The sequence below is a fragment of the Enhydra lutris genome, unplaced genomic scaffold (genome assembly GCF_002288905.1).
Source record: "Enhydra lutris kenyoni isolate GAN:26980312 unplaced genomic scaffold, ASM228890v2 scaffoldscaffold15, whole genome shotgun sequence".
Classification (NCBI taxonomy): domain Eukaryota; kingdom Metazoa; phylum Chordata; class Mammalia; order Carnivora; family Mustelidae; genus Enhydra; species Enhydra lutris.
This window is the reverse complement of record NW_019154099.1, coordinates 34,460,765-34,476,419: the sequence shown is the minus strand read 5'-3', so window position 1 is coordinate 34,476,419 and position 15,655 is coordinate 34,460,765. Positions and strand designations below refer to the sequence as shown.

General features: G+C 35.8%; 1 protein-coding gene across 13 annotated transcripts in view; it reads left to right on the top strand.

Annotated features, from left to right (window-relative positions):
• The window catches only part of LOC111146969 (RNA binding motif protein 26), a 79,896-nt gene that overhangs the window by 38,617 nt on the left and 25,624 nt on the right, over positions 1-15,655 (top strand). For 2 of the 13 annotated variants that reach the window (XM_022502760.1, XM_022502757.1), the window contains exons 7-14: positions 68-307; positions 758-898; positions 1,349-1,489; positions 7,466-7,577; positions 8,673-8,832; positions 10,886-11,050; positions 11,695-11,826; positions 13,047-13,118. In XM_022502760.1, the coding sequence (XP_022358468.1) occupies positions 68-307; positions 758-898; positions 1,349-1,489; positions 7,466-7,577; positions 8,673-8,832; positions 10,886-11,050; positions 11,695-11,826; positions 13,047-13,118 (1,163 nt within the window). Of the gene's footprint in view, positions 1-67; positions 308-727; positions 899-1,333; positions 1,490-7,465; positions 7,578-8,672; positions 8,833-10,885; positions 11,051-11,694; positions 11,827-13,046; positions 13,119-15,655 lie in introns of all 13 variants that reach the window. The other 11 variants (XM_022502758.1, XM_022502756.1, XM_022502755.1 and 8 more) reach the window with 9 other exon arrangements.

Below are 15,655 nucleotides of genomic sequence, written 5' to 3'. Positions count from 1 at the left end.
CTTTGTTAACTTACAGAAAATTTATTTATCTGACACTTTCCATGTTTCTAATTATTCTTGCTTACAGAAAAGGGTTTCTGTATGAGAGGAGACATGTGCCCTTTTGACCATGGAAGTGACCCTGTAGTTGTAGAAGATGTGAATCTTCCTGGCATGCTGCCTTTCCCAGCACAGCCGCCAGTTGTTGAAGGACCACCTCCTCCTGGACTTCCCCCACCTCCACCAATTCTTACACCTCCACCTGTGAATCTGAGACCCCCAGTGCCTCCGCCAGGCCCATTACCACCCAGCCTACCACCTGTCACAGGTAAGTAAATATATTTGTTTGCCAGTACCCATTATCTATCCATTCATAGCCTTTTTAGAAGTTAATAGTTTGATGCTTGCTTTTGTTAAAAATACCTGAAATAATCCTAAAGATGCCTGCTAGAAACCAAGGGCAAGATACTCTTATTCAGAATAGACCCACACTTTGCAGGTGTTGCCAAACCTATGGTTTACTGTGGTTTGGAGGGGCCCTGACTTAGCACATCCCCGATGAATCCCAGCTCTCAGTAGTTCTTTATAGCTTAAGACAAACCTGTTTTGGAATACAGTAGAAGGATATTTTACCCTAGAAAACTAATATAGTTATAAGAATTTGAGTTTATAGATACTATAATTTTGCTGATAAATGAGAATATCATGTTTGGATATACAATAACTTATTTTATTTGTTTGCTTTCAGATGATATTTCTTATTCTTTGGTTTTGACAGGACCACCACCTCCTCTTCCTCCTTTGCAGCCATCTGGCATGGATGCTCCCCCAAACTCTGCAACCAGTTCTGTTCCTACTGTAGTAACAACTGGCATTCATCACCAGCCTCCTCCTGCTCCACCCTCTCTTTTTACTGCAGGTGCAGTTTTGCCCCTCTTTATATTCATAATGTAGTGAGGGTTTAGAGCAGTTTTAGATAAGGAATTTAAAAATGTCTAGAGAGTGACTAGCTCTATTAGGTTTATTTTTTTTAGTAAAATCATATAGAATAAAGTGTAGGCATGGGGGATGTATATTAAATATAAGTCCCTTGGATTTTTAAAAGACTAAGTTTTATGTATGTGTGTATATCTGTATATATATTGTAGTTACATGTATTATATATACATATATATATAAAATTTCTTTTACTGTTATATTTTCTATTTAACTTTTTATTTTTATAAAACTAAATTTTCCTTTTAATACATGTAGCATGTTAGCTCTGTATTAGTAATGTTATATAATTTACTTTTTCTTTTATCAATATTCAAAAATTACCAAGTGGTGTTTTATAATTGTTTTTTAATTACAGTTTTTGTATTACCAGATACATATGACACAGATGGCTACAATCCTGAAGCCCCAAGCATAACAAACACTTCCAGACCTATGTATAGACATAGAGTGCACGCACAAAGGCCTAACTTGATAGGACTAACATCAGGGGATATGGATTTGCCACCCAGAGGTACTATGATTAATCTTTTCTTCTTATTTTCATATCAGGAGTGGCAAACATTTATAAAGAATGTGGTCCTGCATTTATTGGGGTTGAATAAGGGATGGTGATTAAGTTTATTCCTCTGATCCTTTGGTCTTTCTTAAGAGAAAAGGTAACGTGTAGTTTTCTATTTGTGTTACTGATGACACTTTATTCTATCACTGGAGGGGAAAGGAATTTCCTGAAAGTTCATACTTTCTTTTTTTTTGAAAGAAGAATAAATCTTTAAAAAAATTCTTTAAGACTGTATTTATTTGAGAGAGTGAGCGCGTGCGCGCGGGAGAGAGAGAGAGAGAGAGAGAGAGGAAGCACAAGCTGGGGGGAGGATGAGGCAGAGGCAGAGGGAGAAACAGATTCCCCACTGTTCGGGGAGCCTGACTCAGAGCTCAGTCCCAGGGCCCTGTGATCATGACCTGAGCCGAAGGCAGATGCTTAACCGACTGAGCCAACCAGGTGCCCCCAAAATACATATTTTTTTTTTTTTAAAGATTTTATTTATTTGTTTGACAGAGAGAGAGAGAGAGATCACAAGTGGGCAGAGAGGCAGGCAGAGAGAGAGAGGGAAGCAGGCTCCCCGCTGAGCAGAGAGCCCGATGCGGGGCTTGATCCCAGGACCCTGAGATCATGACCTGAGCCGAAGGCAGAGGCTTAACCCACTGAGCCACCCAGGCGCCCCAAAATACACATTTTTTAAGGTAGTTTTTTGGGGGGTTATTTTTTATCATTTGCAGTCTTTCTTTTAAAGATTTATTTTATTTATTTAAGGGGGGAGGGGCAGAGAGGGAGAGAGCGAATATTAAGCAGACTCCATGCCCATCATGGAGCTTTATATGGGGCTTGATATCACAACTCTGAGATCACGACCTGAGCTTAAATCAAGAGAAATGGAGAGTCAGACATTTAACTGCGCCACTCAGGCACCTCTGTTATTTGTAGTCTTGCGCTCTTAAAAGTAATGATTTAGGGGTGCTGGGTAGCTCAGTCAGTTAAGCATCTGCTTTTGGCTGGGATGGTGATCTCAGGGGCCTTCTGATTGAGAAATGCTTTAGTTCCTGAAGATTTTTTTTGTAGATTGGATAATGAAATAAGTTTTACAAGCTTCTACAAACTTGTGCTTGATACATATTTTACATAGAAGAATTTGTTACTGGTTTGATCATAATATTTTAATCAAAAGGAATTATGTTTTAGGAAGTGACTTATCAGGTTTTAAAATTTTTTTAGAGGGGACAGACTTTTTGATAAAATTTCTAAATGAGAAAAGAAGGTAAGAGTTTAGATGAGGAAGTCAAAAGCAGGGGCAGCAAAACTGCTCTGCTAGAAGTACAAACTGATAGGTTTAGAGGAAGGGAGAAAGGTCACATTAATTTGAAAGAGGGAGCGTTGGCTACAGATACAGGAAGTGAGGGATTGTCATCCATAATGGAAAATGTATGTAGGCCAATAAAATATATTTTCTTCCCTAACTACCTCAACTAACTTTTAAATCCTATTTTCTTTGTAGTCTTGACTTATTTTTTTTTTTTCCTAGTAACCAAAAAAAAAAAGATTTCATGATTGATGCCTCATCAATCATGAATAAAACTGCAACTTGTTGAATGGTAGTGCCTAATGTGGTTTAGTAAACTTGTGAATACTTACACTTTGCATTTTTTTATTTGTTCATCGAAATGATCAAATTCTGCATCTAACTTGAGTGTTCAGGGGACTTTTTGTTACAGAGGTATAAGGAACATTATAATTTATAACCAATTTAATTTATATCATCTTTGATTTTACAGGAAAGCATTTCACGTGGATGTCACTTTTCCCTCACACTTTTTAAATTCTCATTGAGGAATTCTAATAGCTATCATTAACAACAACAGAAGAAAAAATTTTTTTTTGAGTTTTATATAAGGGATAAGATTGTTTATAAATGAAAATTATAAGCCACTTAAGATTGTGGCTTTTCATCTCAAGTCTCTCCTGCCTAGTTCAGAGAAAACCCCATTCTTCTTTGGTCATTGCTTAGCACCTTTCTTTTTATCGTACCTATAGTCTTTGCTTTTACCAGAACCTCCTACATTAAGTCATCTCTTTCTTACCTTGCTGCTTAGGTGTGGCAAAATATATGCTACTACAGATCAATATTAGACTCATTCCAATGCCAGGCAAACTTTTTTGATGGTGGTCAAGAAAAGGAAGAGGGATCATGTTCCTTATATAAATCTCTTACCATGTAGAAATTGCAGTTATGGTAATTTCAGCTCCACATGTGTAGTTACAAGTTATGGGAAGTGGCCTCATTGAGAGAGCAATGTCTAGTATGTATGGTTAGAAATTTGAATGCCTTTTCCTATAGATTCATTGTATATAGTGATTATTTTTGTACTGCTCTTCATATATATCACATAGTATTTTTGTCATGTGGTTTAGGAATATATTCTCCACTAATAACATTGTTTTTATGTACCACAGAACTGATTTAGCACCCCCATTTTAATTGAGTAGTACCTATATTTTTATTTCCTCATCTTTTCTCATTTTTCCTCCCCCCCTGCAAAATGTTTTCATCTTTTGCCCATTTGGTTTGAAACTTATTTTCCTGGATGGTGACAGATACATAACTAAAAGTTTTTATATTATTTATTACATAATTAGTGTACATTTCTTACTATCTATAGATGATGGACTTAATTTAAATTTGTTATAGGCTATTATGTGATAATTATATTATTCCATACTTTAAACTTGATGGGGAATCATCATCATTAAACAAAAGAAAAAATTTAGGCCCATTGATACCTTAGAATTACTAAGAAAAATGCCTGAGAGGCTCTGAGAATTGTTCTTTCCAGATTTCTAAGGAGGTAGAGAATTTGATAGATGTTCCTTGACTGGATAAAGGTAGGAGTAAGGGCTAAGTGGTTTTCCATTTGCTGTCAACAAAACCAGGGCTAAAAATTTTAAGCATAAAAACAATTTATTAAAAGGATAATGTGGGGGAAAACTCAGTATATATAACTAATAGACTCATTTGCTAATTGAATACCAAGAGGAACTTATTTCCATTTTTAATACTCCTTAAATAAGTTACAATGAAAGACAGTCTGAGTCAGAGAATATAGATGAATTGGAACAAACACATCACAATGACTAGGGGAGAATATATCACTGCCTTTCTTAGTGAACCTTCAGATAAAGAACATATTAAAGTAAAAAAGAATATTTGATAACTCAAAAACTTTAAGAAAGTCAGTGAACCGGGTTGGGAGGCAACAGTAAGGCCACAAATCCTGTTGCAGAACTGGTCTTGCAAAGGTGCCACTGAGCAAAGAGGCTGCCAGCTTGCACTGTGAATATCACCAGTGTTAGATAGTGGATGTTTCCACCTGATCTGCTGTGGAAACATAGGATGATTTAGCCAGAGAAAGGGGGTAGGTAAAGCAATTACATTCCATAATACTTTTGAGAAACTGAAAACTTAATGACTGGAACAGAGGGAGTGAGATATGTGGAGGGAGGTATGAGACCAGTTAAGGGCATTTAAAGAATTCTAGAAAAAGAGATGACAGTATAATAGCTGGGGTAGGGTACTACCAGTGGAAAATGAAAGATTTCAATTTAGTGGAATTGACGACATTATTGGATCGCGGGACTTAGAATGGGTGAAATGGAGAGCATGAAATTGAAGACATCCGATTTCTGCTCTGGATAATTGGGCAGCTGCTAATATCATTGAGAGGAAGAACAGATTTGGTAGGAAAATAAATTTAGTTTTGGAAGTGTTTAATTTGTTGTGTCCTGGGGCGTTTGAAGAGAAATGTCCAGTTGGAAGTAAGATCTGGACGTCAGGTCTCTTAAGAGAGAGATAGTTTAGAAAATACAGATTTTTAATCATGAGCATGTAAAACAGTGGTTCTTAATCTTTTCTTCTGTGCCATTAGTAATTATGGGAGGTATAGGAAGATGGAATGAAGCATATCCAAATCTGCAAGCCTGACTGATAAGGGTTCTGAAAACTCTTCTCGTATGTTTCTGATATACTTTTCTTCCCTTTGAGAATCACTAAAAATGATGAATGAAGCCATGGTAATAGATGTCTTAAGGTGATTGTGTAGAGCGAGATTGGAAAGTGCAAGTAAGTAACCTTGGAGAACACCAGTATTTGAAGCTGTGGGCAGAGAAGGGGGAGCTTAAGTAGGGCACTGAGAAAATGAAGTCAGGAAGGCACAAACAAAATCAGGGAGTGAGGAGTCCTGAAAAATCCAAAGAAGATAGGAAAAGAAGTGATCAACAGCATTTAATGATAAGAGGTCAAGTAAGAGAAGGACTGGGATATATTTATAAGCTTAAGCAACAAGTTAGGACATCAGCAAATTTAGGATGAGAAAGTTAAGTGTAGTAATGAGAGCGGCTGCCAGTTTTTGGAGGATTAGTGAATGGATGGTAGGGAAGCAGGTTAGCAAGTGTAACATTTCTTAGGAAATAGCTGTGAATGTGGGGAGCAAGGGATGGTGGTACCTGGAGGGGAAGTAGTTTTACGAGATTTCATTTAAAAATGGGGTAATTTGAGCTTGCTAAATGTTGATGGGAAGTTCCAGTTTAGAGGAAGAGGTTGAAGATGAAGGAAAACAGCAGAGCTCTGGGACACTGATTTTACTGATCTTTATATGGGATGAATTACTGGAAGGAACTCCAGGAGCAGAAATTCAGTTAGTACATTAGACTTGGTGATAAGTAATGTAAGTTTGGACCAGGGTTGTTTCGGTGAGAAATGAGAGGAAATATATGCAAGGTGAATTGAAGGGATGTGGGCAGACTCAGAAATCAAATAGTAGTTTCATTAATAGAAATGCTTAAGAAAGACTTAATAGTACATTTGATATGAAGATAATTTGTACTTTGTATGTACTCTGAGTTTTGAGAAACCTGTAGGATTTTGAGAACTAGATGGCCAGAGAAAACTGACAAGTTAGAAATTGAGAACTGACTTCTGGACAAGAGTTCATGTGTGGTGGAGAGATTGATATGATCTCCTGCATGGAGATCAGAGTTATAGCCATCCATGAGAGGTTGTGCTGGAACACCTTAAGTTATTTTGGTTAGTTATGTGTTTAGAAATATTAAGAACAGGAGGTATGCAATCAATTTATCCATCTTTAAAAAGAATTTTAAAATTATATTTTTCTATGTGGATTAAGATTTGCATGTTTTAAGCTTTAGTGTTGTTTCAGAATAACAGGTTAAATGTACCTGTTTGTCACATTCCAACTAAGTAAATGTAAAGTGTTGGAAGTAGCAGATGTGTACAGCTCTTTTACACTGCATTTCAATCTTGAATACCTTTTTAAATCAAGTGTGCTTTCAATCTTGAATACCTTTCTAAATCAAGTGTGCTTTGTGTTACTGTGTTGATATTTAAATAGGCAACTTCAATCACAACTGTATCAATTCTTTTTTTTTAAGTTATCAATTCTTGAAAGTCATTGGGTTGATGTTAAATTTTGAATAAATTTGAATTTGAATAAATGTTAAATTCAGGTCGTGCATTTGATTTCAAAACTATGAACTCAAAGCCTTAAATAAATCAGAAACTTAAATTTCTGATTTATTTGTACATTTATTTACGGGGAGGGTGATGGCCAGTGAAAACAGTGACATTGATTTTACCTTTACCGTTCCCTTCCCCCCACCGCTACCTTCAAAAGAAGTGGCCTGTGGAGTCATATTGTAATTTGACATGTAAGAATTACTGAGTCTTCTTTAGTTAGATATGAAGTGAATTCAGAATAAGTTAAAATCCTTTAGGTTATTATATTTGAATCTGCATTTATTTCTGTTTCTTCTAAAAATGTGTATTTGGACAAGAAGCCAGAACTTTGTTTTCAGTATGCATGTAAGGAAGTATCTGTGATAAACAGAAAATATTAATCTGTGCTCTCTTTTCTTTTCAAACAGAAAAACCTCCTAATAAAAGCAGTATGAGGATAGTAGTGGATTCAGAATCAAGGAAAAGAACCATTGGTTCCGGGGAGCCTGGAGCTCCTACAAAGAAGACCTGGTTTGATAAGTAAGCTGGCAGGATTGAGAAATTTTAATGTATAGTGATTTTTAGGATACTGGAATATTATTTGGCAATATAGTATTCTCTTTCAAAATGAGCTTTATATAATTCTTTTCTATAAGCAGTCTCACACTATAGTGTACATTGATTTCTAAATATTTGTAAGTTAATAGGTACTTGGAGGGTATTTTCATACAGAAGTGTTGTGGTAGTCAAGGACACAATTTTTCCTCTTCCTTCCTTTCCCCACCTCCGGAAAAAAACACTGCTTAACTTAGAGATGTCAGTGAAAACTACCTATATAAAGGATAGTCATGAGACCACTATTCGAGAAGGAAGTTGGGTCAGGTTTGGGAAGAGGCTTTAGCATGTAGGCAAGTCCTATTAAGAGCTGGAAAGTGATCTTTTGGGGAGCTGGATAGTCATTAAAGTTGTCAGGGAAGGGCTTCAGAGAAAGAGGATCATTGAAAGAACCAGAATGTTGGGGTGCGTGTGAAGATTCTCTTATAACATTTGTAAGTTAAAGGAGAGAGGATCACACTTTCAGAGCTTTAACATAATTTAGTAATGGGTACTATCTAGTTCTGGCTCTGCCTGTAATTCTGTGATGTAAGGAAAGTGTATAACCTCTCTGGGCCACAGTTTTGGCCTTTTTTCAAGTGCCAAATGTATGGTTTACAGTTTTGACATTTTTTTTTTTAAGGTGGAAAGTGGTTGAGATGGTTATACCTTGTTTTTAATCAGTGTTTTAGAATAGGATACATTTCAGTAAGCTAGCTTTTGCAGAAGTGCAACAAAAATTGTATATGCAAATTTACTGAAAGAGCACTGGACCTTTCCTGCTTAAGTGGGCGTGGATTCAAAGTGGGACATAATAAATGGCATAGGAGAACCCTTCTCAGTTAGCTACTGTGAAAGATATGTACAGTAGTAATTAGGAAATTTCAGTTTTTGGAAGAAAATTTCAATTTTCTTTATCAATCAGTAATTTCAGTTTTGAAAAAACAATAGAACTTAAATTGTAAAACCTTATTAATCTCTGCTTGATAGGGGGCAGGATTTATAAATAAATATATTAATCAACTTGATTTTTTGTTACAGGCCAAATTTTAATAGAACAAACAGCCCAGGCTTCCAGAAGAAGGTTCAGTTTGGAAATGAAAACACCAAACTTGAACTTAGAAAAGTTCCTCCAGAATTAAATAATATCAGCAAACTTAATGAACATTTTAGTCGATTTGGAACCTTGGTTAACTTACAGGTAAGAGCTATGCAGTAATTCTGTGGTCTTTGCTTAATTATTTAGGGAGGGATTTTAATGTAGTAAGAAAAATACTTTTATAAAGGAATATGGAAAATTTGGTGACATTCTAAATTTGGAAAATTGGAATGATACGAAACTATATTTTTAAAACAATGTGTGATTTTGAGTAAGTTTTTTGCTCTCAGAAGGCAAGGAGTTTTGATTGATCATATTATATACTTTCTACCTAATAGAAGTTATTACAAAATTATAGCAAACTTTAATCAGAGTAGAAAAATCTAATCTTTTAAAATTATTTTTTAGTTTTTAAAAAGACTTTATTTATTTATTTGACACAGAAAGAGTACAAGCAGGGAGAGGGAGAAGCAGGCTCCCACTGAGAGGAGACCCCACCGTGGGGCTCGATCCCAGGATGCTGGCTGGGATCATGACCTGAGCCAAAGGCAGATGCTTAATCCACTGAGGCACCCAGGTGCCCAGGAATATCTAATCTTTAATAGTGTTCATTTCCTCAGTTTCTCTGAAGCATTACAACAGAATGCTTCAGTCAGGATGTTTCTGCTGCTCGTATATCGGGAAGCACTTAAACGATAACCTTTGGGGGGCCCAAATATCAGCTAATTAAGGAATACTTAATTAGTTCAAATATTTACTTTTCCTCTATCACTTTTGAACATCCTTAAGGATTAAGAATCAGTGTAATTTGTATATGACTTCACCTAAAATTAGACCTCGGGTTGGGTATTTGTAATTTGTGAGATTATTTAGTATTGAGTTAACATTATATATGTCAAAAATACTATAATAATGTTGGGCTTTTTTTCCAGTATGTATGGTGTTCTTTTCAACTAAAATAATTACTTCCCATAACCTGTTAAAAATAACTTTTAGAGAGTACAACTGAAGTCGATTATTTGGAAAATTTTGCTTTTTTGACATTTAAAAGATAATATAGGGGCACCTGGGTGGCTCAGTGGGTTAAAGCCTCTGCCTTCGGCTCAGGTCATGATCCCAGGGCTCTGGGATCGAGCCCCGCATCAGCCTCCCTGCTCAGGAGAGCCTGCTTCCCCACCCCGCCGCCTCTGCCTGCCTCTCCGCCTACTTGTGATCTCTGTCTGTCAGATAAATAAATAAAATCTTTAAAAATAAATAAATAAAAAATAATATAAAAAGAACATGAAAAAATGCATGCTTGCTTGGTGTGGGGCAATAGAAGTTTTTTTTTTTTCTCCCCCTAGAGATTTTATTTATTTGACAGAGAGAGATCACAAGTAGGCAGAGAGACAGGCAGAGAGAGAGAGAGAGAGAGAGAGGAGGAAGCAGGCTCCCTGCCTAGCAGAGAGCCCAATGTGGGACTCGATCCCAGGACCCCTGGGCTGAAGGCCCTGAGCTGAGCTGAAGGCAGAGGCTTAACCCACTGAGCCACCCAGGCGCCCCGGGGCAATAGAAGTTTATATAGAATTTAAAGGAAATGTTTCCACCTTAACTCTTTGTGTACTTCTCATTCCTTTCCCCATATAGCCCCATAATCCTATTATTGTTAAAAATATATCATATATTATTCTAGGTTTTTTGTATTTATCTATCTATTTATCAGTTAGCACACGCAAAAGATATATATATGTTAAAAAATATGCGGGCCCATGGTATACATATTACTCCACAGTTACGTAATCTTGAATATCTCTGAGTATCTTTTTACAGCAATTCAATTTTATCTACCACATTTAGATGTAGACACAAAAAAGTTTTCAGAATATTCTTTTCCTCTTGCAATTTAAGTGCCCTGGTAAAATTAATTTAGGGAAATTTTCAAAACTGAGGAGCAAAACATGGTATCTCACTACTGTATCAGTTTGCATTTTTTATACAGTCCTTAGTTAACATTTCTTTGGGAGTGAAAGTAAACTGTGGTAAATAATCTAGGTGTAAGAAAGGGTAAAGATAGAATACTTCCTGGAAGGACCAGAATTTCATCTCTTGAGGAATTTTATTGGATGAAACAATGGATTCTTTTGGAATTCACTGGTCTTAATATTTTAAATCTTAGGTTGCTTATAATGGTGATCCTGAAGGTGCCCTTATCCAATTTGCAACATATGAAGAAGCAAAGAAAGCTATATCAAGTACAGAAGCAGTACTAAACAATCGCTTTATTAAGGTTTATTGGCACAGAGAAGGAAGTACCCAGCAGTTACAAACTACTTCTCCAAAGGTAAGAGAGAGATTTGTGTGAAACTCAGTGCTTTTCTCAGAAAGCTCTTAGCATACAGTGTTTAAGAGCAGGAGTACTGCAGTCAGGTAGACTTAAATTCAGATTCCGGCTCTACCTCCGAAACGTGAAGACTGAAGGAACTTATTTAATGTCCCTAACCTGTTCTCTTTATTGTGAAGTTAGTCCCTAGTTTAGAGAATCATTGGATGATAAGATAAAAAGCATATAGAAAAGTCCCTAGTAGATAGGAGATAGTATGTGGTAGCTTATACATATTCCAGAAACTCATACTGTGTGTTCGTTTTGGAAATCCTTCCCTTCCTCTCTTCCTCCCACCTTCCCTCTTTTCTCTTTTTCAGTCACTGAATCAGTCACTAATGTTAGATCAGTTGCTTACAGGAGGATTTTATAGCAGTTTGTTTCTCGATTGAATTTTCTCCTGTTCATTATTTCCTTTATAAATAAGTTAATTTATGCAAAGAAAAACATCTATATATGTGTGTGAAGGAATTTGGAAGACAGGTTTTGATTATAAGCTGCACTTTTAAAACTGTCTGCGTGGGCAATGTAATAACAAATAACAGAGGTTACTTGACATGTTCATGAGCTGATCCTCTTGTTTAACATTTTTTTCTTGTTCTGAGGTAATGCAGCCCTTAGTCCAGCAGCCCATTTTGCCTGTTGTGAAGCAGTCAGTCAAAGAGCGATTGGGTCCGGTACCTTCAAATACTATTGAACCAGCAGAAGCACAGAGTGCCAGTTCAGACCTTCCTCAGGTAAATGAAAAGTCTTATTGTGTGTGTCTCATAACAGGGTTCTCAGCAAATTAGTGTCCCTTGTGATTCGAATTATAGTTAATTGTGTATATCTTATACAGAAATACAGTCTGTACGTATATGAACTCCGCCTGTAAATTTTCTTTTTACCATTAGCATAAGATTTTCACATTCTGTTTTTCCTATAGTATTTGAATTTTAAATTCTTCTCTCTAGTTAATACTTGAGTTCCCTTTCACTTTGTGAAGGAATTAATTTTAAGCAAAACTGCCTGAAAAATGAAGTTCAGTATATTAAATCTTATTTTTCCCATCATCTTTTACTTGACTAGATTTCTATTCCAGAGAAGATGATACAATAGACTGCACCAAAAGCTTTTGCGAAGGGAATGCTTAAGCCATCAGGTTTTAGCATGCTTGATGATACTGTTTCAAGTTACTTACATAGTTCTCAGAACTTTGCATCACTCATTCCTGAGTTTCAGATTCTCTTCTCCACATGTCATTCCCTTCCCACTGCCTTCCACGCTTGAGTGGCAGTTTCTCGTTTCTGCACCCTCCGTCTTTGAAACTTAGCTTTCTTTTTCTCTAGATATTTTAGCATTTGTTGTTCAATGTAAGCATTAGGATGTAGTTAGGATGCTATTTTATTAAAATAGTCTTCTAGGTAATTCCTGAAGAGTCAGATAATGAGATTGTATGGAAACATGCAGAACGGAAATTGATAAATTTTCAATTACTAAAAAAAACCCCAGGGATAATAATTCCCCATCCTGTTATCTCAAATCATCACCAGATACAGTGTATTTGGCTACAGAAACATACTTTAGGAAAGAATGGCTTTTATTTTTAAGCTCAAGAAGCAGGCAGATATTTTAGTTACTCAAATCTAATATTTACAGTGTTCATACTTTCTGCACACTTGTCAACATAGGATTCTAAGAATTTATGATTCTGTATCAGTGGAGGGACTTTAATAAATACCTAGTTGAAACCTTACTTTACATCATGATTTTTTTATGAGTGCATAATACTGCGTACTATTTGTTTTTCCACACACATTTTCTTTCTGTCTCTGTCTTTGAAAAAGGCCCAAGTTTGTGTGATTAACATCAGTATGCTTAACGAGTTAGTATATATTAGTAGAATCAGAATGTTCAAAATCCCAACAGACCTGTGTGTTTGGGGAAACACTGAATATGTCCATTTTAATTTTTTTAGAATGTAACTAAGTTATCTGTGAAGGACAGGTTGGGTTTTGTATCAAAGCCATCTGTTTCAGCAACTGAAAAGGTAAGAAGAATAATAGCATGATCTGTTTGTCTTGGCTTCATAAATGTTTTCAGGTGGCATCTTAATTTTTAAATTTTTTTCCTAGATCTAAACTCTTGCTTCTTAATAGTATCTGTATCTCTTATTCCTACCTTTTTGCTTTCCATCTGCTGAAAAAGAAAAAAATTTGCCTACCTTTTTTTTTTTTTTTTACTTTTTGCATCAGCATTTTAATATTTGCCTCTATGTGTCCATGTGCTTCCTTCTTTTCATTTTCTCATTTTATTACTATATTTTCTTTAGCGACATTGTGCATTTTAATTTGAAAACTCTGGCAGCCTAATGGAAAAGGCCACAAATTAGGAATTTTACCTGAGTTTGAGTTCTGGCTCTTCACTTACTAACCGCATGATACTGGGCAGTGCTCTTAACCTTTCCGATTCCTTTTCCTTGTTGGAGAAATGATTGTAAATTTGTGTTGCTCACAGAGTTTTGTGAGGATTAAATAAAATGATTCATTTAAAAGTATTTTTTAAATTGGAAAGGGTGATGTAAATGTAAATTTGTTATTTATTACTAACAGCTATTGTACATAGCCTGACAATTGTCATTTGTCATTTCTTTTTTTAAACAATGGGGTAATTGCTGATTAAATGGACCTATCTCATAGTTTTGTGTAGGTGTGTTATTTATTTTTTCCATTTAGGTATGAGTGAATGCTCTGGTCTTTAGTCTTATTTGATATATGGAATCACAGAATAGGATTAGATCATTTTTCTCATTTCTGTGTCCTCATCTTAGAAGGAAGGTAAGGCCCAGTGGATAAACTAGGAATTACTGAGTCAGGACTGGAATGTGGGTCTCCTCTATTTTATATCCATGGCTCTTTCCATTATTAAGATTATATAGAAAGTTGACTCTGTATGTTAAATAGAGATCCCATGAAAGGGCTAACCTCTCTTTGCTGGTTCTTCAGTATATTCTCTTCCTTATTTGCCATGTTAAACTAAGGCATTTCGAGAAATTTGAATTTGAATCTCATTCCGTATTTCAGATTTTCGTCTTGGGCACCTCAACATTACTTCAGGCATAACGTACTTAAAAAATGATGATTTCCCTCCTAAATTAACCTCTCCTCCTCACTCCAACTCTGGAAGTTATACCACCATTTTCCAAGTTGTGCAGTCTAAAAACCTGAGAGTCATTCACTTGTGTTTGTCATCTACTTCTTTTTCTCCACCACCTTCAGTTTCTTGGCCTCTGGATGTGGTGTCCTAGCCGTATGCTCCTGTAGTTTATACTACCACCACTGTACTCCCAGACTTATTTTAATGTTAACTTCTTACAGAAGTTAAGAACTTCATTTCCCCAGCTACATAACTGCTTGATTCATAGCATATCATATCTCAGTTATTTGGGGCTTATGTCTCTGTGTTAGATCTTCTTTTTAACTTAGCAAGCCTTTTTCTGCTCATTATTTCTCACTCTTTCCTGCCTTTTTTCTTTTTCTTTTTTTGGTGGTGATTTTCCTGGAGTACATTTTCCTCTAAGTGAATTCTAGTCATTCTTTTAAAGATTTGAAAAAATCTCTTTACCCTATTCTATAAAATCTTTAATTTTTTCCCCCATATGATGCCTCCCTTTTTTCCCCCCTGTATTTGTCTATATCTTAGTCCATGCTACTGACTTTAGCAGTATCTAAATATTTACTTTGATTAGGTTTATCCATCTTGATAGTAAGTAACTAAGGAATAAAGAAAATAAGTCTGTTACACTTTGTTTAGTAATGACCAATTCTGGAGAGTTCTGAAAACTTTATACTTAGCATCTGTTTATGTCAAGATTTAGACCCTGAAATTTATAGCTTTTACAGAACTTTACTGGTATGTTTGCTTCTGTTGTTTTTTTTTTTTAATGTGTTTTATATAGCTTCAGGATAAAAGAGATACAGATTTGGAATTGATAGTGTACATTTAGTAATAGAGTTACCATTAACTGAAACATCACTAATGGTAGTATTTTTATGAAGAAATACTGTAAATACTCTAAAGAATCTTTTTTTTGTTTTTTAAAGATTTTATTTATTTATGTGACAGAGAGAGACACAGCGAGAGAGGGAACACAAGCAGGGGGAGAGGGAGAAGGGAGAAACAGCGTTCCCATTGAGCAGGGAGCCCAATGCGGGGCTCGATCCCAGAATCCCGGGATTATGACCTGAGCTGAAGGCAGATGTTTGACGACTGAGCCACCCAGGTGCCCCTCTAAAGAATCTTTTAAGGAAAGCAGTTATTTAGAAGTGTGTAACTTTCAGTCATCTTCAGTGAACTTCTTTATAGAATAGCGTTTTGTTTTTGCTTATTCTTGGTTGTTCCCGTTCCCCAAGTCTGTAGGGGTTTTTGATGAAGAATCCTTAGAGCTTAGTGATTCAGAGAAGTTTTAGGAAGGATAGAAGAATGTTTCCCATCATCAAATTGAAGGCTGGGAAATACTCAAAACTAGTACCTATACAGTGTCTTCTGTCGTTATGAAAGCAAGTAAGTATACAAATATAAAAAATT